This window comes from Macaca mulatta, chromosome 3 (assembly GCF_049350105.2).
Source record: "Macaca mulatta isolate MMU2019108-1 chromosome 3, T2T-MMU8v2.0, whole genome shotgun sequence".
In the NCBI taxonomy this organism is placed as follows: domain Eukaryota; kingdom Metazoa; phylum Chordata; class Mammalia; order Primates; family Cercopithecidae; genus Macaca; species Macaca mulatta.
The window spans coordinates 144,792,240-144,819,633 of record NC_133408.1 but is presented as its reverse complement, the minus strand read 5'-3'; the positions used below and the strand labels follow the sequence as shown (position 1 = coordinate 144,819,633).

Here is a 27,394-nt window from a genome sequence, read left to right as displayed (position 1 = left end):
GGCTACTTGTATGTCTTTTTTGGAGGAACATCTGTTCTGATCCTTAGCTTGTTTTTAAATTGTGTCTTTTTGTAAAGACATGAGAATGATGCAATGGACTTTGGGGACTTAGAGGAAGAGTGGAAAGGGGACAAGGGATAAAAGATAACATATATGGTACAACATAACTGCTTGGGTGATGGGTGCATTAGGATCTCACAAATCACCACTAATGAACTTACTTATGTAACCATATACCACCTGTACCCCAATAACTTATGGACTTAAAAAAAAATTTTGTCTTTTTTATTACTTAGTTAAGAGTTCTTTGCTTTGTTATTTGGTTTGAGAATTAACTTTTAGGGAGAGAAGGACCAAGCAGTGGTTTATGGTCCCCATTCTCTCTGCTAAAATGTTTCTAGTAATCTGGTGACACACAAGCTCTAGAGGGTGCCAGCAATGAGAAATGATTTGGTGTTGAGCAGATGAAAGAAATCACTGCTCTCTCTCTCTTTACTTGGAATTTTTGGAGACAGAGTCTTGCTGTGTCACCCAGGCTGGAGTGCAGTGGCGTGATCTCGGCTCGCTGCAACCTCTGCCTCCCAGGTTCAAGCCCAGCTAATTTTTCTCTTTTTAGTAGAGATGGGGTTTCTCCATGTTGGCCATGGCTGGTCTTTAATCCTGGCCTCAAGTGATCCACCTACCTCAGCCTCCCAGGATTACAGGTGTTAGCTACCGTGCCTGGCCAGAAATCTGCACTGTCTTTTACTTATGTCTGAGAGTATATTCTTTTTTATTAACCCTGAACTTGAAAAAAGGCTTTCTTTTAAAGGGGAGGTCTTTGGTATGCGTGGCTTGGATATCTTTTTAAAACACGAGTTTTGGGCTGGGCGCGGTGGCTCATGCCTGTAATCCCAGCACTTTGGGAGGCCGAGGCAGGCGGATCACGAGGTCAAGGAGATGGAGACCATCCTGGCTGACATGGTGAAACCCCGTCTCTACTAAAAATACAAAAAAATTAGCCGGGCATGGTGGTGGGCGCCCATAGTCCCAGATACTGGGGAGGCTGAGGCAGGAGAATGGCGTGAACCCGGGAGGCAGAGCTTGCAGTGAACTGAGATTGTGCCACTGCGCTCCAGCCTGGGCGACAGAGCGAGACTCTGTCTCAAAAAAAACAAAAAAAAAAACAACATAAATTTTGGCCCGGCATGGTGGTTCACAGCTGTCCAGCACTTTGGGAAGCTGAGGTGGGCAGATCACCTGAGTTCAGGAGTTCCAAGACCAGCCTGGCCAACATGACGAAACCCCAACTCTACTAAAAATACCAAAATTAGTCAGGTGTGGTGGCGCGTGCCTGTAATCCCAGCTACTCGAGAGGCTGAGGAAGAAGAATTCACTTGAACCCAGGAGGTGGAGATTGCAGTGAGCTGAGTTCATGCCACTGCACTCCAACCTGGGTGACAGAGTGAGTGAGACTCAGTTTAAAAAAAAATGTTTTCTTTCTTTCTTGAGCACACGTATAGTGTGTTTTTAAAAAAAGAAAAATCAAGCAAAATGTATCTTCTATTTTATTTTTTGGGAAGTATGTGATCCCTAAATGTTTCATAGACAGATATGATTTTATGTTTATTTTATTGAAAAAATAGATTTAATATTTTGACATGATTATTAATATATTTTGGACTAGGAACTTTAGGTTCCTAGACTTAACAGAAGTTATTACTTGGTAGTAAGAAGCTATATTTTAAAGATAATTTTACAAGCACAGTGTACAACTTTTAAACTCTAAGTAGCATTGTTCAGTAGAACTTTCTGTGATTTTTCTGTCCAGTCTGGTAACCCCCGCATGTGGCTGTTTAGCAATTGAAATGTGACTAGTAAGACTGATGTGCTGAATCTTTGTTTGCTCATTTTTACTTTAAATAGCCACATGTGTCTGGCTACCTTATAGGACAGCATAAGTCTAGAGCCCCAATAACCCACTTTTACTTTTTTTTTTTTAAGTATAAGTTTAGTTGTAAGACATTTTATAAGGAAAAGCACAAGATATTTTGGGGAAAAAATTTACTGAATTTATTTACTATTTTTGCTACAGTCTTAAGAATGCTTGTTTTTTAGAAACAGCCTATTAAACTTCATAAATAATTAAAATTGTATATCTGTGTCTGTAATTGCCATGTGAAAAATGACTGGGTAGATTTTCACCAAATTTAGGTGGTTTTGGATGATCTAACTAAAAATATATGAATGTGTCATACTTAAAAGTGGCTTTGTTGGGAGTATGGGGCTATCCTCTGTTGGAGAGACTGGTTAATGATTTCGCAGCTCTGCCATACTTCATTCAGGACATGGAGGGAGCAACCACTGGTTTCATGTATGAGTCATAAATAGGAAGTTACTAAGGCAGATGCTCTACTGGTTGGCAGCTCACTGCAGCTTGCTCCAGCATTAGTAGCCATAATGATTCTCCCAATACATATTGAAAGAGGATAGTTGCTAGCCTTAAATAAAATAGATCTTAAGAAGCTATAGCCTTTATAGGCAGAAAAGCAAGGCAGATTTTATTGACCGTGGTTTGTTTTTTTAAAAGAGAGAGATGGGCCAGCATCTCTAAAAAAAGCCTAGGCTGGACTCAAGTGATCTAAAGTTCCTGGGCTCGTGTGATCCTCCCACCTCAGCCTCCCAAGTAGCTGTCACTGCAGTCATGTGCCACTGTGCCTGGCTTACAGTTTTTTGATGGTGGCGGTCTTCTAGGTAAATGTAACTGTTATTAACATGATTAATGAAAGCTCAGCAAGGAAAGGGAAGTCTTTGATTTAATATTTTAACCTCTTTTTTATGTTTGAGCTCATGTATGTTTTAAGATTGGGGCTTTTTATCATGAAAATTTTAACTTTAGCAAACAAATGCACTCATTTTGGGTCAAGGGGAATGTTTTGTTCACTTTGAATACTAACTGAATGTACTAAATTCATGAAATAAAATAGGAATGAATTTCATGATTTATTTTAACTGACAGTTTGGAGTTTGATTTAGAATTCTAAATGTTCTAAAATGGAAGATGAGGGGAAACTGAAACTTGAGCTGACATTAACCAAAAGATAAATAAGAAATGTATTTACTGGATAATTAAAATTAAAATTATTATTATTATTATTATTATTATTATTATAGTTTTGCTCTTGTTGCCCAGGCTGGAGTGCAGTTGTGCGGTCTCAGCTCATTGCCACCTCTGGCCTCCCGGGTTCAAGTGATTCTCCTGCCTCAGCCTCCCAGGTACCTGGGATTACTGGCGTGCACCACCATGCCTGGGTAATTTTGTATTTTTATTGGAGACAGAGTTTCTCCATGTTAGCCAGGCTAGTCTTGATCTCCTGACCTCAGGTGATCTGCCCGCCTCGGCCTCCCAAAGTCCTAGGATTACAGGTGTGAGCCATCACACCCAACTTAAAGTTATTTTTGAGTAAAGGTTACAGATTCTGAATTCCTAACAGTAACTCTAACAAAAGTCTTACTGTATGACCTTTATGGAAAAAATTGCAAAATATTATTAAAGAGCATAAAATCACTGTTGAATGAATATATATACTCATAAAATATGAATATTTAAAAATATAGAATGGGGCTGCTTAATATGGTACAGATGTCGTTTAAAAATCTATAAATTCAGCCTATGTGTGTAACTCAATCTAAAATAATTAATTGCTGGAACAATTGGTTATCCATATGAAATAAACTAAAACTAGAGCTCTGTTTCAGAATTTAATCAAAAATTTCAGGTGGGGAATATATATCTAAATGTGCATATTTGAAGATATGCATAGCCTGCTCCTTAAGACCCTTGAGCAATATTATTTATATGTTGTTTTGTGTGACTCAAGGCATATACAGATCTGTTCATGCACAACTGAAGTATGTTTCAAGAAATAATACTTTTATCACATGAAGCACACTCAGGTATTTTATACTTTTCTTTCTTTTTTTTTTTTTAAAGTGGTGTATTGATTTCATTGCTTTCTGAGTATAGCTTGACAAAAATTAGCTTCAAGAAACTTCTACATGTGTGCAAGGAGAGAGATGTATGTGGAAATTTTAAACCCTGCAAGTGCTTCATCTCTAGTGGCAGAGGAAAACATGTATGTGGTTCATTAAAATAAAAGAGGAACCCCAGGAAGTGCTATAGTTGAGATCTGTGGGGGATGCAGACAATACACAGGGAGTCAATAAGGTTTGAGTTGATTGTTGAAAGAAGAGTAGAATCTGGCTAAAATAAGAAAAAATGGCTTTTTATAAGGTAGAAGACACAAGGTTGAACTGAGATGGGAGATATTCAATTTTTTGACACTTGGGCCGGGAGGTATGTCAGGGAAAAAGTGCGAGGAACAGCCTTCAGCTCATGTTCTGTCTGGGTTATTAAAATGTGGAAATAGATTCTATGACTTCTGGTCAGCCTATTAGGAACCTCTTTGGAGGTCTTTTCAGGTTTGCTGACATTAGGAAAAGGATCTGGAAGACAGGGACAAAGAATAGTTGCAGTTTAGCTTTTTTCAGCTGAAGAGATGACAGATCTTTTTTGAATTTATTGCCCTTGAGCCCAGTCTGGTGAAATGGAGGTTGTGAGATCTTGTGGTCCCAACATGCCCTTTCTGGACTGGGGGCCCTGGGCTGAGGCCCTGGACTCTATGCACTCAGTCGTCAGCAGGCCCACTTCAGCTTACCTCTTATTTTTCACAAAGAGTAATTGCCTCAGTAGTAAAAGTTCCCTTTGTGTCATCTGTGCCTTTAAAAAAATTAACACTTAAAAAAAGTATTTGAGTAAATATGAAAGCAAATAGATAATGCCTAATTCATATCACGTACTAGAGTTAGCTGGTTTTTGTTTTTTTCCATCAGTAAAACTATAAATTTCTCTGTACTAATTGCAGTGTCGTTCCACAGACTACTCCATGAGGTCAGAGGTCATACCATTCTTGTTCATGATGAAACAAACATAGAACTTTATAATAAATGGCCGGCGTGGTTATATTTGCCATAAGTGTAAATCTTTCTGAGTTGTGTTTTAAAACTAATGTTATTATGAATTGAATTTCTGTACTTATACCAGATTGATCTTTCTCAAAAATGTAACTAGGCCGGGCGCGGTGGCTCATGCCTGTAATCCCAGCACTTTGGGAGGCCCAGGTGGGCGGATCACCTGAGGTCACAAGTTCGAGACCAGCCTTACCAACATGGAGAAACCCTGTCTCTACTAAAAATACAAAATTAGCGAGGCGTGGTGACACATGCCTGTAATCCCAGCTACTAGGGAGGCTGAGGCAGGAGAATTGCTTGAACCTGGGAGGTTGCGGTGAGCTGAGATCGCATCACTGCACTCCAGCCTGGGCAACAAAAGCAAAACTCCGTCTCCAAAAAAAAAAAAAAAAAAAAAGTTACCTAATGATGGAAAACGTTTAAGGAATGCTGTGGCATTATAGTATTTGAAGAGTTAGCACTGCTCAGCGTAGATACTAAAGTAGGCAAAAATAGAAGTTTAAAACTTACCAATGATTTTATGGTTAAAAAAGTATTTTCTGCTTAAAATGCTTAAATCGTTACTGTTGTCTTCAGTTATTGTTTGGTCAAATTTTACTTCAGATTTGAAGTTTTAAACCTTTGATTGTAGTGCTTTTAATATTTTCATAAAAAGGAATGTTACTTGTTAATATTAAGTTACAAGTTATTGTGAGGAAGAATTCTTTTGTTGGTATGATGTCTCTCTATTAAAGTCTGTACGAGAGCCCATCAGAAGCAGTTTAACTGCTAATAAAGATTTTTCCTGATGTTGAGAGTAGTACTTACACAGAAGTTTGTAAAGCAGTTTGGCAAAAACTGCTTTATGTTTTAAAACTTAAAAAAAGTGTTTGAATAAATATGAAAGGAAATAGATAATGACTCGACTTAGGATTTTTCAACTTTATATGAATGGTGTTTTGGGATGTAACCTCATCACGAGTTGAGGAATATCTGTAATATGTTTTAGAGATTTTTGTCGAAAATTGGTGTGTGGGTTTAAGTAAACCTTTTTCTTAGACCAGTTAGCTCACATGAACTTTATTTTCTGATTCTGCCAAATAAATACCGCTCATATTTTTTGAAGTAATGATTTATAATTTATTTTTTCATTTTCTGCTCTTATTTACCCCCAATACCAAAAAATTATTGTATAGCTCTTCCTACCCCTGACCCCACTTTTTGAAAGGATTAGACTATTGTACTTTCCCTTTAAAACATTTTAAACAATTCAAGGTGCCTTCTGAAACAAATGAGACACATCACATCAGGGCTGGGGGTCTGGATGTCTTGATGGAAAAAAAAAAATGGTTAAAGTGAGTTGTAGTGAAAACTGTATAATGACATTCAACTGGAATGGTAAATGTTATGCTAGTTTTAGATTCTTTTGGTGGTTTGTTTCATATACTAACACGATGGTTTTAGCTAAGTATCACAAGCTAGACTTTTTTTAATGTTACTTCTTTTACAATTTAAATTTATTTGAGTTTTTGAACACTTGTATTCACTTTTTTTTGTCTTTTTTTCTTTTTTGAGAAGGAGTCTCGCTCTGTCGCCAGGCTGGAGTGCAGTGGCGTGATCTCAGCTCACTACAACCTCTGCCTCCTGGGTTCAAGCGATTCTCCTGCCTCCACCTCCTGAGTAACTGGGAATACAGGCGTGTGCCACCACGCCTGGCTAATTTTTGTATTTTTAGTAGAGACGGAGTTTTACCATGTTGGCTAGGCTGGTCTCGATCTCTCAACCTTGTGATCTGCCCGCCTCAGCCTCCCAAAGTACTGGGATTACAGGTGTGAGCCACCGCACCCGGCACAAGCTAGACTGTTAAAAATCATAAGTGGATCTAAGAATTAGGAAAAACAAAATTACTTATTCTGTATATAAAGCATTAATTTTATAGCCACATTTAAACTGCATTATATTCCCCTATGTTTAGTTTTTTGTCTGCTTATTTTAAAAACGTTAATAACTTGATTAAACCATATTTCATTTTTTATGATTAAGTCAGATATTATTTGAGTTCTTAAACTTCTCCCTCCTAAGTAGTGATGAATAGGCTATTTGGCTTATATGGCTCTAAGTCAAGTGTACACTGGTTAGGAATTTTTGCCTGTTCTTGCCACCAGTTTGTGGCTTAGTCATTAGCAAGATTCTTTACTCGTGAACTCCTAATACATAGAAACATTATCTCCACTAAATAAACAGAATTTTGTGTGCTTTCATGTGGCACCTACATATTTGGGGAAAAGAAATGCCTAGGAAATATTATTCTTAAATACTGCAAATTTGGTTGACATTTTAAAAGTTTATGATCACTGTCAGATTATGAAATCAGAGTATTAGATTATAGGCTTAAATAATTTACCAAGTATTAGGCATATAGTTTTTCACTTGTGATTTTTCATTCAGCATCTGTAATTTAATGTCTAAGTAAGGAGCTCTACTAAGTACATAGGGACTGAGGCTCAGTCTGTTCTCAGGCACATACCTAATGTCACATCTGGTAAATAGGGACTGGCTTCTAGCACTTGAAAGCCTGAAAGTTCTTGCATATAGGAGCAGAACCTAGTGAGTAAAACATAAATCATCTTGAAGATCACTAGTTTTAAAGGGAAGGGTGAAAAAAGTAATTCTGTTATAATGATACATGGGCTTGGCCTGAGTGGGGCTATTTAGTTTCTCCAGTGAAGAAGTTTCCGTATTCCTGTCCAGAGCATAGAGACAGGAAGCGGGCATATGTTCTGGGAGCAGAGTGGAGTAAGGAGACTAAGATCCTGGTCCGATTCTAACTGTTCATCATAAAGACTGTTTCTTAGCCCAGTACTGTATCTCCTTGTGCCCAGTGTCTCCAAAATGTTCCGTCTTCTGCCTTGGAAAGGATTGCGATCTGGTTACACTGGAGGTGGGAGTGTGGGGAGTATGCGCCAACCACTCCATCCCACCAAGCTATGTGTCTCCAGCATCATCTCTTCCCCCAGAATGTCTCCCCAGCCCCTGGTTGTAGTGCTGAAGCTCTTGTGGTCCCAGGGTGGACTGCTTTCTGGTCAGTATCTATTTCTGCAGCCACTTTTGCTTATAGCTGCTTATGTTCTTCCTAGTTGTCACCTCTTCTCCATTTTCATTGTTTTCTTAAAAAAAATTTGTTGACTTTCTTGTTCCTTGATTTTTTAATTTTCTTTGTTCTTTGGAGCTTTCTTCTTTTTCTTTTCAACTAGGAAGGAGAAAAGAAAAATGAATAGGATTTATCAGTCATATTTAAGGTGTCACGCAGTCCCCAGTCATGCTTAAATTATAATTCCCTTAGGCATGCTTTTCTAAGTTGGAACTCTAAATACACTGTGGTACGATTATTCATATTTTAATAGAATTCACTAAAGATTAGTTTTACTTCACTTGTAGTAGGTGATTGAAAACTGTGATTCATGCAATAACTTCTTAGGAAACATCATTTATTATAAGTGGAGGTCCTTTTCGTGAAACCTTTTGGACCATTAAAAATTCTTATTTCTGTCTGCCTTTGTTTAGGTACATGTATTTGTACCTACTTTCCTTACTTGTGTTTAGACCATAAAGTCACGTTAGTGCATTGCCAGTCAACACCTGTTAGAGATGGTAATGATTCCTTGGAGCATTGATTCTTAACCATGGGTGTGTATCAGTCACCTGGTGACATGCTTCCAGGCTGCATTCCTGACCTACTGAGTCAGAAGAATCTCTTGATTCTCACTTTTGCATTTTGGAAAACTTCCACTTGATTGTGCTGTATTGTCCTATTTGAGAACTATTGTGTTATTGCTTATGAAAGACATAGATTTAATTTTGTGTAGCATTTTATTTCCTAGCAAATAAACTTCAAATTCTTCACCCCAGGGTGTCAAAATCTGATCTCAACCTTGCTCTAGCACTTCTGCCAATATTCTCCTTAGGGGATGAGCCCTTTCTTGCTGCCATACCTACTGTTGCTCAGGCCGTCAGGTCCTCCTGCCTGGAATACCCTTTCCTAGCTAGATCTATTGACACCTTTTTCTTTGTCATAGACTTCTTCAGTTTTCTCTCCTTTCTTTGGGAATTTTTAGGCACTCAGCCAACTGGAGAGAACATGTATACCTTTCCACATATTTTGTTTTTGCCATTTCTCCCCTGGGAATTATATAGGAGACTGGAAATTGGATACGTTGAATATGCCTTGAGTTAATTAAAGAAATAATGTTATCAAGCTATGTTCTGTCTTGTTTTATGCTATAATTTGTCTGTCTGATCTATCTGTTAGATTCCTGGTACCATGAGAAAAGACTCATATTTTTCTCATTTTAGCAGTAAAATAGTTTGAGCTTTGTAAATATTTCTTGAACAATAAAGAATGTTCTCTATACTTGGGGTAATCTTGCAGAATTTGGAACTGTGGGTTAGAATCCCAAGATTCATGACACAAGGGAAGGAGAAAATCAGTTCTGAGAGTATCAGTCTGTGTTGGTGGGATGCTTTAGTCCTACTCTGTCAGGTATATGGATTTGATACATTTCAGGACAGTCTTCAGTTGTCAGATACAGTTGTTCTGAGATAGCACTGTGTCTTCTGTGAATGCAAGAGAGAATAATTTGTAGTATTTGGTTTCATGGGTGCTGTTCTCAGCACCACTGTATGTTTTGAATTTCTATTCCGCTTAATTAGGTAAGTCACTTTTTATGTTCAACTTTAAATCTTTTTTTTCTCACCAGATACTGCCTTTGTCATATTGCCTTGTAGAAGTATGTGATAATTAACTGTTTGAAACTTTCTCAAGAAATCTCTTAACTAATCATGATGATAAAATACTTAGATTTAGAAGCAGAGGGCTGTTAGGTGGTGGGATCGGTGTTGACCTTTGGAGTTAGGATAGTCAGAGATGAACAGAGAGGAATGGGAGGAACTCCAGAAATGCCAAAAGGCCTGTAGCAGTATCGCACGTGATGTATCAAGGTCTATTTGTTGGTCACAGCTGGAACCCTGAGGAAACAGTTTTATTGTCACCACATACCAGAAGAGTGGGGAGGTGAGGATTAACCTTTATTGAATGCCTACCATGTACACAGTTACCATGGCAGGGGATTTATGTCATCTTTTTAATGTTCACAACACTCTAATGTGCATTAAAAGCCTAGAGAAATGGTCACTGGCTTGAGTTCTCATGGATTGGTAAGTGATGGAACAGGTATTCAGCCTAACCTAGAGCCTTGTTACCAGAAAGCTGTACATTTGGACTGCGACTTGTATCTTGACTATCCAGCCCTAGAATGGTTAGTGGCAACTTTTCCATTACTGTAACAGTTTATTTTTTTGTTGTTGTGTCTCTCTCTCTCTCTTTTTTTTTTTTTGAGACAGGGTTTCACTGTGTTTCCCAGACTGGAGTATGGTGGTGTGATTTCGGCTCACTGCCAACCTCTGCCTCCCAAGCTAAAGTGATTCTCCTGCTTCAGCCTCCTGAGTAGCTGGGACCACAGGCGTGCGCCACCATGCCCTGCTAATGTTTGTATTTTTTTGATAGAGATGAATATTCACAATATTGGCCAGGCTGGCCTTGAACTCCTGAAAGGAATTTTTGGGGGATGATAAGAATCTTGAAAAAATTACCTCCTTTCCTTCATCTCACCAGTCACCGATTTCTTTTTCCTGGATACAACCGTTATTGGCTTGTTGCTCCATCCAGTGCTTAGGATGTCTGTGTAAAACAAATGATACATACCATACATAGTGCTCTGCACTGTTTTATTCATCAGTGTGTATATCTTTCATCTTAATACATGTAGAACTGTTTAATAATTTTTGTGTAACAACTTTATTAAAAGATTATTTACATACCATGTGATTACCCTTTTAAAGTATACCATTCAGTGGCTTTTCAGTATACTCAGAGTTGTGCAACCATCAACCACCTAATTTAATTTTTTATTTTTGTAGAGATGGGGTCATGCTCTATTGCCCAGGCTGGAGTACAGTGGCTATTTACAGGTGTGATTGTGGCATATTATAGCTTTGAACTCCTGAGCTCATGCGATTCTCCCATCTCAACCTGCAGAGTAGCTGGGACAATCAGCATGTGCAGCTGTACCCAGCCCTCTTAATTTTGAAACAATTTTATCACCCTCCCAAAAAACTTCATACACTTGAGTAGTCACCCCTATTTTCTCTACCCCCACAGCCTTACGCTGTTACTAATCTACCTTCTGTTTCTATAGATTTGTCTATTGTAATCATTTTTTACAAATTGAATCATACATGTGGTCTTTGGTGGCTGGCTTTGATTTATAATACTTTAATGCTGTCAAGTCATTAAAGTATTATAAACTGATAGCATCTATCAGTACTTCATTTCTTTTTATTGTTGAGTAGTAGTCTATTGTATTGGATATACCACATTTTGATTTATCCATTCATCAGTTAGTGGATGTTTGGGTGGTTTCTCCTTTAGGCTGTTAAGAAAGTACAGCTGTGAGTGTTCACATACACGTTTTTGTGTGGACATGTTTTCATTTCTGTAGAGTATATACCAAGGAGTAGAATTGCTGCATCATATGATAACCCTTTTTTACTTTCTGAGATACTGCTAGACTATTTCAAACTGGCTGTACCATTTTCCATTTTCATCATCAGTACCTGTGGGTTCTCTGTTTTGTTCGTCGCTGACGTCACTTGTTATCTGTCTTTTTGATTATTGCCATCCTAGTAGGTGTGAAGTAGTATCTCATTGTGGTTTTGATTTTTTCATTTTTCTTATGGCTAGTATTGTTGAGTCTCTTTCCTAGCAGTTTTATAATTTTAGCTCTTATATTTAGTACTTTGATCCATTATGAGTTGGTTTCTGTGTACGGTGGGAGGTAAGAATTCAGTTTTATTCTTTTGCATGTGAATATTCAGTTGTTCCATCAGCATTTGTTGAACAGACTATGCTTTCCCAATTGAATTGTCTTGGCATCCTTGTTGGAAATCAGTTGACTCTAAATGCAAGGTTTTATCTCTGGACCCTCATTTCTATTCCATTGGTCTTCATCCTTATGCCAGTATGACATTGTCTTGATTACTATAGCTTTGTAGTAAGTTTTGAAATTGGAAAGTGTGAATCCTCCCGTTTTTTTTCTTTTTCATGGTTGTTTGACTATTCTGGGACCTTGCATTTCCATATGAGTTTTAGGAATGGCTTGTCAAATTCAGCAAAGAAGCCAGCTGGGATTTTGATAGGGATTTCATTGAATCTGTAGGGGGCATTTTCCCGTATTGACAAACAGTATTAAGTCTCCAGTCCATGAATATGGGATGTCTTCTGTTTATTTAGGTCTTTAATTTCAACAAGAGACTGTAGTTTTCATAGTATGTTTTAAACTTCTTTTGTTAAATTTATTTTGATGCTATTGTGAATAGAATTGTTTCATTTGCCTGATCCTTTTTGAGAGTTTTGTATGGATGTGCCATAATTTTATCATAATGTTATTAACAAGTTTCCTATTGATAGACATTTAGATCCCAATGTATTGCTGTTTGCAGACATTGCCACAGAATGTGTGTATCACTAAGGTAAATTCCACTAAAGAGAACTACTGAGCTGCAGGGTATCAGATATTGGAATTGTCTGTGAAATTTAAAATGGTTATATACTGCCTATCATTTTACTGCTTATTTTAAAACTTACAGTAAGGTATTTATAATAAGCTGTATAAAAAAATGTTCCAAACTCTTTCAGCTAACCTTATTACTTATTAAAAATAGTGATATGCTGAAAGAGGCTCATGTGCTTAAAAAAAAATGCCTAGAGTAGTGCTGTCCAATATAACTTTCTGTGGTGATAGAAATGTTCTATATCTACACTGCCCATACTGTGCTGTAGCAACGAGCCATATGTGATTACTGAGTGCTTGAAGTAGGATGACTGAATTTTTAATTTTATTCAATTTTAATTAATTTATCTTCTAGCTACCATATTATGTAATGCAGGTTTAGGATTTCATTTATTTCCTGTGTTCTAAATTACTTTAGAAGGTAGAAAGTTGACTGCTTTTGAATTTTGTTGATCCATTGTATATTAGTAATTGTGTATGCCTTTAGATCTAAAGCTTGTGGAAGTTTGCAGAAGGCTTGTGTAAAGTGGTACATCTTACATTATTTTCTGAATAACATGAGATAATCACTAGTTGTTATAGCAACTTTCACCAATATAGTCTTTATAAACAGTTCCTTTTTTTTGACAGTTTATTCACTCTGCACCTAGCTGGCTTCAGATTGTCTACAAACATAGTTTTTAGATAGAAAAGCATATGGGTCTTTAGTTTGCTTGTTCTTCTTATATGTGTATCTTATCCTAATGTAAAAGGTAGGCTTACTTTTGTATATGTATGTGCTCTAAAATCTGTTTTTGAAACTTATAAACTTATATTGGCAATTATAGTAGGGGCCCTTGACTATAGATTAGAATGTTGGTGGCTTGTTTAACTTTGTGCTTTGGCTTTGAACTGGGCTCTGCCCTTGGCTCTTTTATTCCCCAGTTTCTCCCCAGCACTCTTACATGCTTGGAAAGGCTTTGGCTTCCAGCTGCATGGTCATGCTTCAGTTTCAATCACCTTTGCTTCAATTTGCAGCTCAAACCTTTACTTTTCATCTATAAATTTTATATATTAAGCAATCCCTGCTGTATTCTGTGCTGCTTGGTATCCCACTTGCCTGTGAAACTCAGAGGAACTAGAACTGGTTACTTTTCTGTAAAACCCCTTCACTTCTTCATCCACCTGCTCTATTCTCTATCCAAATGAATGGTACAGTATTTCAGACCAGAAATGAAGAGTTAAGCATCCACTTCTAGCAAATGAGTTCGAGTTGTCCTTAGGTGTTTGTGGGGGATTGGTTCCAGGATCCCATTCTGATACCAGAATCCATGGATGCTGATATAAAATGGTTTAGTATTTGCATGTCACCTGTGCACATGCTCCTATATACTTTCAGTTATGTCTAGATTCCATCACCTAATAGTGTATATACTATGCAAATAGTTGTAATACCTAATTGTTTATGGAATAATGACAAAAGGTCTGTACATGTTCAGTACACATGCAGCCATCACCCCATATTTAGGATCCACAGTTGTTTGAATCCATGGATGCGGAACCCATGGATACAGAGCAACAATTGTACTGAGTTCTGAGTTCCAGTTTTTATCATCTCTGTCTTGGACTAACAGTTTCAGCATTTTCCCATGACTTTTCTTTCTTCATGCTTTTATCCTTTCTACCCAGTCTACACTCTAATTTCATGTGTTTTTTGCAGAAAGGTAATCCTTGTTTCTGTAGTTGCATTTCAGTGGTTACTACTTGACTCAGAGATAGAGCCCAACCTCCTTAGCATTGTGGATTATTCTTTTGAATTGTGGATTATTCCTATGCCTAATCTCTTTCCTATTTCCAGTCATACCAGATTAGTTTGGGCCTCTGTGCTTTTGATGATGTGGTTCCCTGAGACTTGGACCTCCTGCAGTCAGCCTCATTGTGGCCAGTCTATAAGATCACCTCTAGATGTCTCTAACTTGGCCCACTGCCATCTCTGTTTCCATAGCGATACCAGGAGCAGTTGTTTACATTTGTGTGTTTACATGCACTTCTCCCCTCCTCACTAGACTGTACACCCCTCAGTGCTGGGCATCTGTATGCTTCTGGGTAGTTGTAGAATCAGTGGATGTCATTTTACATGCATTTGGACTTACTGGTTTAACTTTTCTGTCAGTCTTTCTCCATTTCAGTAGTAATATTTTCTGCCAGATCCCACAAATGTTTTATAAAATATTAGTAGTTTTAGTGACATAAGACTATGTAGCGCTGAAATGCAGTTTTAGGACCAGAGGCTTGCTTTCTGCAAAGAATATATGGAATTGATATGTGAAATGGGAAGGATAAAAGCAAGAAACAGGGAAATTAGTGAGGAAATGTTAGTCCAGGAAATAGATGATAAAAACCCGAACTCAGAACTCAGTGAGGTGATCAGGCAGCAATACCTTTAGAACACCAACTCCTTTGTTTTCTAAAATGTAGATTAGCTGGGAAGCAGGTCTAATTTACTTACATCCTCTCCAACTTTTAGTTGGCTGTGTTCGACGTTCTAGAAAACAGTATTTGGCTTGGAATTATGATTGTTTGCTATTAAGTCTTGGGGAGTGATATAGTTTGGATATGTGTCCCCGCCCAAACCTAGTGTTGAATTGTAATCCCCTATGTTGGAGGTGGTGCCTGGTGGGAGGTGATTGGATCATGGGGATGGATTTCCCCTTTGATGCTGCTCTCATTATAGGCAGTGAGTTCTCCTGAGATCTGGTTGTTTTAAAAGTGTGTAGCACCTCACCCCTCACTCTCACTGTTGTTTCTGCTCCGGCGATGTGATGCACCTGCACCCCCTTTGCCTTCCACTATGACTGTAAGTTTCCTGAGGCCTTCCAAGAAGGTTAGTAGATACCAGCATCATTCTTCTGTATAGCCTGCAGAACGGTGAGCCAATTAAATCTCTATTCTTTATAAATTACCCGCTTTCAGGTATTTCCTTATAGCAATGCAAAAATGGACTCATTCAGGGAATAAGATACTTTTACCTGACTATTCCCCAAAGAGAACTGTCTCCCATTCTGGATTACCCAGCTTAAGTCCCCTGGCCATTTCAATTATTTAAAAAAAAAAAAAAATCAGATCTTTTTGAGTCTGATAATTCTCCATGGTCTACTCTAGTACAGTTTGAGGAACTTGGCAGTGTATTCACTTTCACTTGCTGTGTAACAAATTACTGTACACTTAGCAGCTTAAAACACCTATTAACTCACAGTTCTGTAGCACAGAAATCAGGGCAACATAGTGTGACTGGATTCTTACTAAACTGAAACGAAGGTATCTGCCAAATCTGCAGTTCTCATCTGAGCTTCAGGGTTCTTTTCCAGCTCCCTGGTTGTTGGCAGAACTCATTTCCTTGAGTTTGTAGGACTGAGGTCTTTGTTATCTTACTATTCTAGCTGTTGGCAGGAAGCACCGTCACTCCTAGAGGCCACTGGCAGTTTCTTGCTCTGTGTGGCCCTAGTTCACAAATGATGTCTGCTTTTTTGCAGGTCAGCTGGAGTCTGCCACTCCGCTTCCCCTTCTTTGACCAGCCAAAGAAAACCCTCTGCTTTTAGGGACTGGTGTGATTAGATCAGGCCACCCAGTGTGATCTCCCTTGGGCATGTAGTGTAAGGTAACTGGATAACAGGTGGAATATCTCACACTCACAGATCTACCCATACTCAAGAGGAGCAGGAGATTTCACATGGATGAGGGTCATTGCACATTTAGGTTTGATTTACACAAAGTTTTTGAACTTGACCTTTCATTAAAGAGGAATATATGAAATTATCTGAAGTTCGAAACATATCTAGTCCTAAGCATTTTGAATGAGGAATACTCAACCTATATCGAGTGATTCTGCTATTAAGTAGAAGTTGGGTATTTCTCAAGCTGACAGTCATCACCAAGAGAGGAAGAAGGAGGGAGGGAGAAAGGGAGAGAGAAAAATTTTAGATATAGAGTCGACATAGGGAGGAAAGAAAATGAAATCTGACTTTATGTGAATATCCCTAAAATACTACCTGAAGAAATTCATCTGGAGCTCCTTTTCTTTATGTTTGAAGATTAAAGATTGACTGAACTGTATTTGTTATGTTGTGTCAGTTGCTATCTAAGCTGATAGCGAAGGAGAGGACATTTTTCCTACTAAATGTAGACTTTATTTTTTCTTTGCTGAAAAGAAATACACAGTAGCAGTTGAGAGGAAATCAGAACTCTCATCTGGTTGCCATGGCAACTTAGAGCAGATGAGACTTGTAGTTTCCTGGGTTGTTCAGTTTTTCCTCCCTTTTCTGACAGAGCAAGTGTACATGCAGAATATAGTATGAAGTACATAGCATGATAAGATAATTTTAGTATTATAGTATGATATTGAAAGAAAAATATTTTTGTTTCTTTAAACCACATTTTAAATTTGGAGTCATGATTAGAATTTTTGTATTTTATGTAGTGTAAAAATAAATATAGTTCTTTGTGAAAAATATAAGTAGCTAGTGGAATTTTGCTTTCTAAGTTAATTTCATTCCCATCACTGAAGTGCTGTATTTTTCTTTTTCTCCCCTCCCCTTTTTCTCTTTTGCTTTGCTTTGATTTGCTCTTTTCCTCTCTTTTTCTTTTTTCTTTCTTCCCTTCCCTTCCCTTCCCTTCCCTTCCCTTCCCTTCCCTTCCCTTCCCTTCCCTTCCCTTCCCTCCCCTCCCCTCCCCTCCCCTCCCCTCCCCTCCCCTCCCTTCCCCTCCCCTCCACTCCCCCTTCCCCCTTCCCCTTCCCCCCTTCCCCCTTCTCCCTCCATTCTCCCTTCCCCTTTCCCCCTCCATTCCCCCTTCCCCTTTCCCCATCCCTTCCCCCTTCCCCATCCCTTCCCCTTTCCCCATCCCTTCCCCCTTCCCCATCCCTTCCCCCTTCCCCATCCCTTCCCCCTTCCCCATCCCTTCCCTTTCCCCCTTCCCCCTTCCTTCCCCTTCCCCCTCCCTTCCCCTTCCTCCTCCCTGCTTTTCCCTTTACCCTTTACCCTTTTCCCTTTCCCTTTAATCTTTCCTTTTTCCTTTTCCCTTCTCTTCCCTTTCCCCTTTCCTTTCCTTTTTCCTTTTCTATTTTGTTGTTTCTTTTCTGAGACAGGGTCTCACTCTCTCATGCAGGTTGGAGTGCAGTGCTGTGATCTCAGCTCATTGCAGACTCCCATGCTCAAGCAATCCTCTCACATCAGCCTCCTTAGTAGCCGGGACTACAGATGTGTGCCACCACGCCCAGCTCATTTTCGTAGTTTTTGTGGAGACAGGGTATTGCCAGGTTGCCCAGGCTGGTCTCAGACTCCTGGGCTCAACTGATAAACCCACCTGCTGTGGCCTCCCCAAAGTGCTGGGATCACAGGTGGGGGCCACTGCACCCAGCCTAAAGTGGTGTATTTCTTTATATTTCTTATAGTATATGAAAACATGTTCTTAAATTAGTACCTTGTTTAAACTTTGGACCTTAGATAGAATCTCAGTCTCCTTTTTAAAGAATTACAGATTAACTTTCACTCTGAATGTAGCTGAGCTTATGGTAAAAGAGACTATGCATATTGATTGCTTAAATCTCCACATAGATATTTCTAACTATCTTGAAGTCATACATTTTATAACGGTATAATGTTGGATATTTAAAATATCTATAGCTGTATTGGGGTTTTCTTTTATTGTTTAAAAATATATTGTTATTTTTGTAGACATGAGGTCTTGCTGTGTTGCCCAGGCTGGCCCCAAACTCCTGGGCTCAAGCAGTCCTCCTGCCTCAGTGTCCCAACTGGCTGGGACTACAGGTGTGCACCACCATGCCTGGCTTCTTTTATTTTTTAACAATAGCTTTTGGAAGTATAATTCACATAACATACAGTTTGCTTATCTAACATATATATTTCAGTGTTGTTTATTGTGTTCACAGAATTGTACAACCATCACCACATTAGGAGATTTTCATCCCTCCTAACGGATATCCCATATCTACTAGCAGTCAGTCCCCATTTTCCTCCTATATTCTCCATTTCCCCCAACCCTCGACATAAGCATCCACTAATTTACCCTACATTTATCTGTTCTAGACATTTGATGGAAAATGGAAAGTCATACAACCTGTGGTCTTTTCTGACTGACATCTCTCACCCAGCATAAAGTTTTGGAGGATCCATCCATGTTGTAGCATATTATCAGTACTTCTTTTCTCTTTATTACTGAATAACATTCCCTTGTAATGATATGCCCCATTTTATTTATTAGTTGGGGGACGTTTGGGTTCTTTCTGCTTCTTGTTAAAAATAATAATACTTCTTTGAACACTCTGGATGAGATTTTGCTGGACATATGCTTTCATTTCTCTTGGGTATATACTTGGGAGTGGAAGTGTTGGGTTATTTGGTAATTTCATATTTAAACTTGTGAGGAACCAGTAGACTGTTTTCCAACATGGCTATGCCATATTACTCTTCCCACCAACAGTGTTTGAAGAGCCCTACTTCTTCATCCTTCCTTAAAACACTAATTATCTGACCTTTTTTAATAACCATTCTAGTTGGTATGAAGTGGTATCAGATTGTGGTTTTGATTTCCGTTTCTCTGATTAATAACGATGTTGAGCATCTTTTCATGTATTTATTGGTTGTTTGTATATCCTCTTTGGAGAAATGTCTTTCCAGTCCTTTTTATCCATTTTTAAATTGGCGTGTCTTGTTGAGTCAGAAAAGTTCTTTATATATTCTAGACACAAGTCACTTATCACTTATGATTTGCAAGTACTTCCCTGCATTCTGTGACCTTTAAATTTTCTTGATGGTGCCCTTTGAAGTACAAAAGTTTAAAATTTTGAAGTCTAATTTGATTTTTCTTGGATTGCTTATGCTTTTAGTGTCATATTTAAGAAGCATTGCCTAACCTAAGGTTGTGAAGATTTACTCCTATGTTTTTTCCTGAGAGTTTTATAGTTTTAGCTCTTTATATAAAGTCTGTGTGTGTGAGAGAGGTCTAATTTTATTTATTTTGCATATGAGTGTCTATTTGTTGCAGTACCACTGTTGAAAAGACTATTCTTTTATCATTCAGTTATTTTGGTATTCTTGTTGAAAATATTTATGATCATTTCCTCTGCCATTGCTGCTTATATACTTCTAATAATTTCTATGTGAAATAGCTTCCTGATGGCTTTCATTAGGATTGATGAAAGTTGCTTTTTTTTTAATCTGTTGATAGATTTAATGAGTATGTATTTGGTGAGATAACCCGTCGTGTCTTGGTCTTTTACAGTGTTGCAATTTAACCAGGCTTTGCAGTACTCTAGAAGCCATCAGAAACCACTTTAAAGAAGCCAGCCTTGGCCAGGCACAGTGGCACACACCTGTAGTCCAAGCTACCCACCAGCCTGAGGCGGGAGGATCGTTTGAGCCCAGGAGTTCAAGGTTGCAGTGAGCCGTGAATGCACTACTGCACTCCACCCTGGGCAACAGAGCAAGACCCTGTCTCAAAATGAAAATAAAAGAATCCAGCCCTAAGACAATATGGCTTGGCTTTCACTTCTCTGTTTCTGCCCTAGGAGAAGTTTACCTGGGTTTTCCTATGTGGTAGACAGTAACAAGGATGGAGGGATGAAAAAGAATTGGCGGTTCCATTGAACCGAGGCTTTCTATGATGAACTGAGTGATTTGAGAATTGGTGATAATTAGTACGAAGTAGGTCATTAGAAGTCGTAGAACAGATAATCGTCACTCAATGTGAGGCTGAAATGCCCCTCAGTACAGGTTGGATCTGAAAGGTCTAGAGTTGTACCATCCACTAGAAATATTCACGTATAAAACATTTTAATATTTAGCAAGTAGAAAATTATTAATAAAATATTTTTACTTTTTTGGTTACTGAGTCTTGGGAATCTAATATGTATTTTATACTTCTAGTACATCTCAGTTTGAACTAACTACTTCATGTGCGCGATATCCCAATGTGGCTGGTGGCTACTGTATTGGGCAGCACAGTTCTAGATGTTTTGATATGACAGCCAGTTGAACTATTAATCAGCATTACTAAACCTCCTCTATACTTAAGGTTGCCACTTTTCATTTGGTAGAGCTGGCTTTTGAGAAGCTTTGTGTCTGCCTATTCAGTGTGGCCCTCTCTGGAGGAATGAGAAGTGCCTACACACTTAGACTGCAGGGTCTGAGACTTTTGAGGGTCTGAGCCATGTGGGCATCTCAGCAAGTTGGTAAAGAATAAGTGAGAGAGACATTATAATGAAGGTGCTGGAACCTCTCAATTGAGAGAAAATGGTCCGTGAAAATTAGAATCTCTTCTCCATACTGCAGTCTACTCCATTGAGGTAAAGCCATGTATAGAAAATGCTACTAGTGCAGTGGTTCTCAATGGGCATGTCTCCCCTCCTCCCCCAACACACACACACATGTGTCATTGTCTAGACACATTTTTGATGGCCACAGCTGGGTGGTGGGGTGGGGGTGGAGGGCTGTGTTCTACTGACATATAGTGGCTGGAGGCCAGCGATGGTGAAAAGCATCCCACAGTGCGCACAACAGCCCCACAGCAGTGAATTATCCAGTCCAAGAATCCATTGTGCCAAGCACAGTAGTGCCCTGCAGTGGCAGAACAAGAGCCATCATTTCTTGTCTTGTCTTCAAGTAGTTTCTACAGCAAACTCACTCTCTCTCTCTCTCTCTCTCTCTCTCTCTCTCTGTGTGTGTGTGTGTGTTAATTCAGAGAATGCACTCATTTTTTATATAAAGTTTCTGAGTTAGGAAGAAACAGCTAGCTTTCAAAGTATTTCTGATTGAGGAAATGTGTCAGACAAATTGATTCTGCCCACACCCCTGAAGGAGTGGGTTGTGCTTCTTTTGGACGTCATCTCAAACCTTTTCCTCCCGCTGGGGAAGTGGCAAACTACTGAAGTTCCTTGCCTGCCTCTCCTCCTTTAGAAATCTCTTTTGCCTGGGACCATTCTACTTTCAGCGAGGGCACATATGTTAAAAAGAAATGAGCATTTACGTGGCTTCCAGAAAGATTCTTGTACTTCTTTGAGGCCTGTTGGAAGTTTTGAATGTATTCTGGAAGTGGTGTGTGTGTGAGAGAGAGAGGGAGAGAGAGAGAATGAATGAGTATTATTCTCTTTCAGGACTCTTGGAAGAGAATGGTTAACTCGGAGTGTTATCACCGCCACAATCCTGATGTCTGTTACCCACGGAACTGTAACTGTTGAGTCTTTATAAATTTCAGAAAGCAGCAGTCAATACATTTTCAGCTTATAAATATTCTTTAGTTGTCCTGCTAAAGATAGTCATACCTTTGATTATTCACCTTTGAGTTGACTTATTGTGTGTGATCCCCACCCCTTCCTCATAATGTCGGGTATTTCTGCTGTCTTCTATTCCTACTCCTTCCTTCAGTTGTGGCCATGTGGGTTTTTTTGTTGGCAAGCCGTGTACATTAGTGGTTGTGTTGGGGGCTCTCAGATTGGGCAAGGATTTAGAGGCCCAGTTTAGAAGAGGCAGTCGTTGGCGGCCAGGCGCGGTGGCTCACGCCTGTAATCCCAGCACTTTGGGAGGCCAAGGCCGGCAGATCATGAGATCAGGAGATCGAGACCATCCTGGCTAACATGGTGAAACCTCGTCTCTACTAAAAATACAAAAAATTAGCTGGGCATGGTGGCAGGTGTCTGTAGTCCCAGCTAGTTGGGACGCTGAGGCAGGAGAATGGCGTGAACCCAGGAGGCAGAGCTTGCAGTGAGCCGAGATTGCGCCACTGTACTCCAGCCGGGGTGACAGAGCAAGACTCCGTCTCAAAAAAAAGAGGCAGTGGTTGAGGCAGCTCCTTTGGCCTGTCTGTTAGTGGCAGCTGCAGATGAACTTGTATTGCTGTGACCCTGACCTTCTCAACATTCCAGGGCTGAAGAGTGAGCTTTGACTCTATGCCCCAGGCTGTGCTACAGTGAGGAGAGAAAGGATCCAGAATCAGCCTTCCACTGGGCAGAGAGCAACAGTGTTCCAAAAGGAAATCTAGCAATAACACCGAGATTCCACCTGCTCTCAACAACCAGGGCTTAGGTCTTTGAACTCTCCATTGACAACGGCTATACCCTTAAAATAGGGCGCATGCTGGGTGACAGCAGTTGCATGGTATGAGGAACTGGTGCTAAAGAATTTTGCTTGACCAGAACCAGACCACAATATTTTTGTCAAGCTCATTCTTCCAGATGCAGTAGACCTGAGGGCTGCAGTGGCAGAAATGCCCCAAGGAATGGCACTCACATGTTGGGCAACTGACCCTTGAAGCACCTTTCCACAGCAGCCGTCATCTTCAGCTCACGCATTCAGTGGCGTTTTATTAGTAGGATAGCTTAAGGGAGAGAAGTGCTTCTGGCATCCAGGTTGAGACTGTAGGGTCCTATTTCCTCCCATTGGGGCATGGTTAGAAATAGTAAGTGAATCCCATTATGAACCATACTCCTCATAGAGCCCTGAAAGGGAATAATCTCAGTCAATCAATCAGACACACACACACACACACACACACACACACACACACACCCGCTCAATCAATCAGACACACACACACACACACACACACACACACACACACACACACCCGCTTTCAGAATACATTCAGAACTTCTAACAGGCCTTATAGAAGTACAAGAATCTTTCTGGCAATCTTGTATATTTTAGCTACAGTGTATATTAATCAGCTTTTATGAGTTACTGAAACCTAACCTCATTTCTCCTATTTCTATGGGAAAAGAATTCTGATTTTCAAATAACAGGAAATAAGCTTTCAAAAGTTGAGTGCTGCTTGCACCTGTCTTTTTATAATCTTTGTGATGTTTTCTAACCAATAAGGCTGTATACCATGGAATATGCTTTCATTTCACTTAAATTTCCCAAGATTGGTAGGACTTAAGTGGAGCACTGAAATTTCACAACATTCGTAGTTCTTGAAGCTCTAAATGAAAAGATACTTAAAAAAAAAATTCCTTAGCTTATAAGGGCAGATTTTATTTTTTGGCCTGGCCTGTATGTTGAAACCTACTTGAATTCAACTAAAATGGGTGAAGTGACATTAAATGGCATTTATTCTTAGTATGTGACAAGTTTTATTTTTCCCCCATATTAAGAAATGCTCAAATGCATCCATATTGCAAGATGTACTTCTAAGTAAATAAATAGCAATTTTCTCTTTGCTCTTTCAGGCCGGAGCCTCAACAGAAAGCTCCTTTAGTTCCTCCTCCTCCACCGCCACCGCCACCACCGCCGCCTTTGCCAGACCCCACACCCCCGGAGCCAGAGGAGGAGATCCTGGGATCAGATGATGAGGAACAAGAGGACCCTGCGGACTACTGCAAAGGTGACGTGCCGAGCATGGTGGTGTGGGGCTTGCCTTCCCCATTGGGCTATGTGGTAATTTGTTGGGGGAATGGACGAGGGAACAAGGTAGTGATGCAAATTACTTGGTCTTCATTAAATTAGCCTCCTGTGTCATTATCATTTTAAATTCTTAGGCCATTGTATAGAAACTGATATCAGAAAATTTAAGTGATATGAGAGAGAATTGTAAGAGATAGAAAATACATATATTTACACATACATATTCTAGGTACTTTCAAAAGGACTTAAATCTGTTAGAATTAAAGATAGTATACAGCAGGACAGTTAGAGGACATAATAAACCATCTAAAAAGAGCACTGGGCCAGGGCGATGCCTCAAGCCTGTGATCCCAGCACTTTGGGAGGTCAAGTCGGTGGGGGCAGATCGCTTGAGTTCAGGAGTTGAAGACCAGCCTGGGCAACGTGGTGAGACATTGTCTCTACAAAAAGTGCAAAAAATTAGCTGGGCATGGTGGTAAAGGCCTGTAGTCCCAGGCACTTGGGAGCCTGAGGTGGGAGGAACGCTTGAGCCTAGGAGGCAGAGGTTTCAGTGAGCTGAGGTTGTGCTGCTACAGTCCAGCCTGGGCGGCAGAACCAGATCCTGTCTCAAAAAAAAAAAAGTACAAAAATAATAATAATAATAATAAAAGAACAGAGAGAGGAAAAAGTGCACCAGGCTTTTGAGGGGAACTGATTATAACTCTTGTGTATTGTATTTGACTTTCTGTTTTCTGACTGCTAAGACTAAAAGAAAACTCTCCCTTTCTCTGTATAGCATTGAATTACGTAGCATTCATTGTCTGTGGGAAGCAAGCATGCACATTTGTTTACAGAGAAAGATTCTTTCCTGGCATTGTACTTAACGAAAAAGACATTCTGTGGGGTTCTGCCTTTGTATGATGTAGTGGGTTATGTTATCAGCTATGATTTCACGGAAGACATAGAAACTATTCAAGTGGAGTGTTCTTGTACTGATGCTTTGTAAAGACCAAGAGTTAAACTGCTGAAGGGCAAGCATGTTGTGTGATGAATATTAACAACAATATGGTCTAGACACCATGCTTTGTGTAGACCCAACTCTGAGAATCTAGGAGAAAGAGAAATGACTATTTATTCAGCTGCTTCTTTGTCATTTAACTTACTGATTTGGACATTAGTTTTCAGGAATTTGGAGCTCCTGAGCAGTTGGTGAGATGAATTTATTTGCTGCAGATTTTTAAAACTGTAAATGAGATTCTATATAGCATTAGAATACATGGCAGAAAATGCAGATATGTTCAGGAGATAAAGCACTAATGAATTTTGGGGTCTATATATCTTAATAATTCATTTACCTAGTGGGTGTAGGTCATTTGTGTGTTGGTTCAGGAACAGTGTACATTTAGTTACCTGCTAAGAGGAAGAGAATGTTACTGTGCTACAAAAGTATTGGAACTAATCTACTCTAACCTGATTCTTTCATAGGTGCACATACTTACACATAGAATCAGTGTTTTCCTTAGAAAAGAGAGAGTGGATCTTACTTAGCATTTGTCTGAATAGTGGTTATGACCCCAAAGGTCTATGCAGTCTAGTAAAAGATAGAGCCAATTTGAAAGGTAACAAGAAGGTGTTTTCCATCCTCCCTTTATTCTGCATTTCTTATACTGTCTTCGATTTTGCTGCTGAGGCCCAGCATTAGGTTCGTCTGCAGGAAGCCTTCTTTTTTCTTTTCTTGTTTTTTCTTTTTTTTGAGACAGAGTCTTGTTCTGTTGCCCAGGCCGGAGTGCAGTGCATGATCACAGCTCACTGCAGCCTCAACCTCCTGGGCCTGAGCAATCCTCCCATCTCGGCCTCCTGAGTCCTGGGCTTGAGCAGTCCTCCCACCTCAGCCTCCTGAGAAGTTGGAACTGCAGGCATGTGTCACCACTCCTGGTTAATTAAAAGTTTTTTTGTTTTTTGTTTTTTTTTGGTAGAGATAAGGTCTGGCTAGAACCATTCCTTAAGAGCTATTCCCCTCAGCAAATAGGCTCTACCAAGCAGGAATGAAAACTGTCTCACTCATCTGGATCTTAAGTACGTGGGTCAGCAGATGTAACTAATACTCTCATCCCCTTACTATCTCTGGGAACCAGCACAGCAGACATCCAAACCCCAAATAAAGGGCTCAGAATAAAGTATTCCACAGCCAGGGCTGATTCTAGGTAACATTCACTGAGCTCTAAATTTCATAGAGTATTAAAGTCAGCATCAGTAAGGTCATTAGAGATAGTAAGGTTCTCTCCTTATACCCATGCCAGCCCCCGGAATTTGGTAAGTAACTTGTATCTTTAGTTAGCATTACATGTGACAGATGCCCTTATATGAATTTTGTGGCATATTCCACAACAGTTTGTATAAGATTACTGACATATACATATTCAGGGAGTCCAAGGAATTGATTGGGAATGTCTGGAATAAGACCTGTGGCCTTATCATTTTTTTGTTCTCGGGTAAAGAGATAAATCCCCTCACCCTCTGCCAGGACTGGTTGAGGTAAAATTACTAATATGGTGTTTTATCATCCCTGAATACTTTAGTACATTTTACCTACAATCAAGTACATTCTCCTGTAAATCAAAATACAGCCATCAAGATCAGGCATTTAGCACTGATACTTCACTACTGTTCAGTCCTCGGGCTTATCAGGTACTGCCAGTTGCCCAGTGTTGTCCGTTACATGTAATGAATCTGTGGCAGAATCGCGTATTTTGTTTTCTTGTTTCTGTAATTTCTTTTAATTTGGAACAGTTCCTCAATGTTTTCCTGGCTTTCATGTCCTTGACATTTTTTAAGATTGTAGACCAGTTATTTTGTATGTTTCTCAATTTGGGATGTCACAATAGTGATATTGTCTTTTTGCATTAAATCCTGTCAGATGGTACACAGGTTTGATTTATTCCATTGGAGTTGCTGCCTTCACTTGATCAAGATTGTGTCTGCCAGATATCTCTGGCAGCTATTCTTTTCCCCTAGTAATAAGTATGTTGTTGAGAGTTACTTTGAGACTACATATATAACCCATTCAAATATTTATCCCTGTTCCTGCCCCCACCCTGGGCTGGATTTCTGTCTCAGATGGACTGATTAATTCATGGATCTCTGTTTTATTCAGTGAGTTATAATCAGTTACTCTCCTTATATGTTTTGATGCTTACATTATCCCAAATTTGGATCTTAGGAGCCCCTTCAGATTGGTTCTGTGTCCTTTTGAAATGCCTCAATCATTCTTTGATCGTTTCTTTTTTTGTTTTGTTTTGAGATGAAGTCTTGCTCTGTCGCCCAGGCTGTAGTGCAGCGGTGTGATCTCGGTGTCACTGCAACCTCCACCTCCTGGGTTCAAGCAATTCTCATGCCTCAGCCTCC

At 39.5% G+C, this 27,394-nt stretch overlaps 1 protein-coding gene across 18 annotated transcripts in view; it reads left to right on the top strand.

The window, feature by feature from the left end:
- The window catches only part of SRPK2 (SRSF protein kinase 2), a 286,321-nt gene that overhangs the window by 167,029 nt on the left and 91,898 nt on the right, over positions 1 to 27,394 (top strand). For 15 of the 18 annotated variants that reach the window (XM_077994715.1, XM_077994709.1, XM_028844833.2 and 12 more), the window contains 1 exon segment: positions 23,836 to 23,990. The exons of the other annotated variants lie outside the window; for them this stretch is intronic. Coding sequence is in view for 14 of the 15 variants with exons in the window: in XM_077994709.1 (XP_077850835.1) it covers positions 23,836 to 23,990 (155 nt within the window). In the remaining variant the exon portion in view is untranslated. 18 annotated transcript variants of the gene reach the window in all.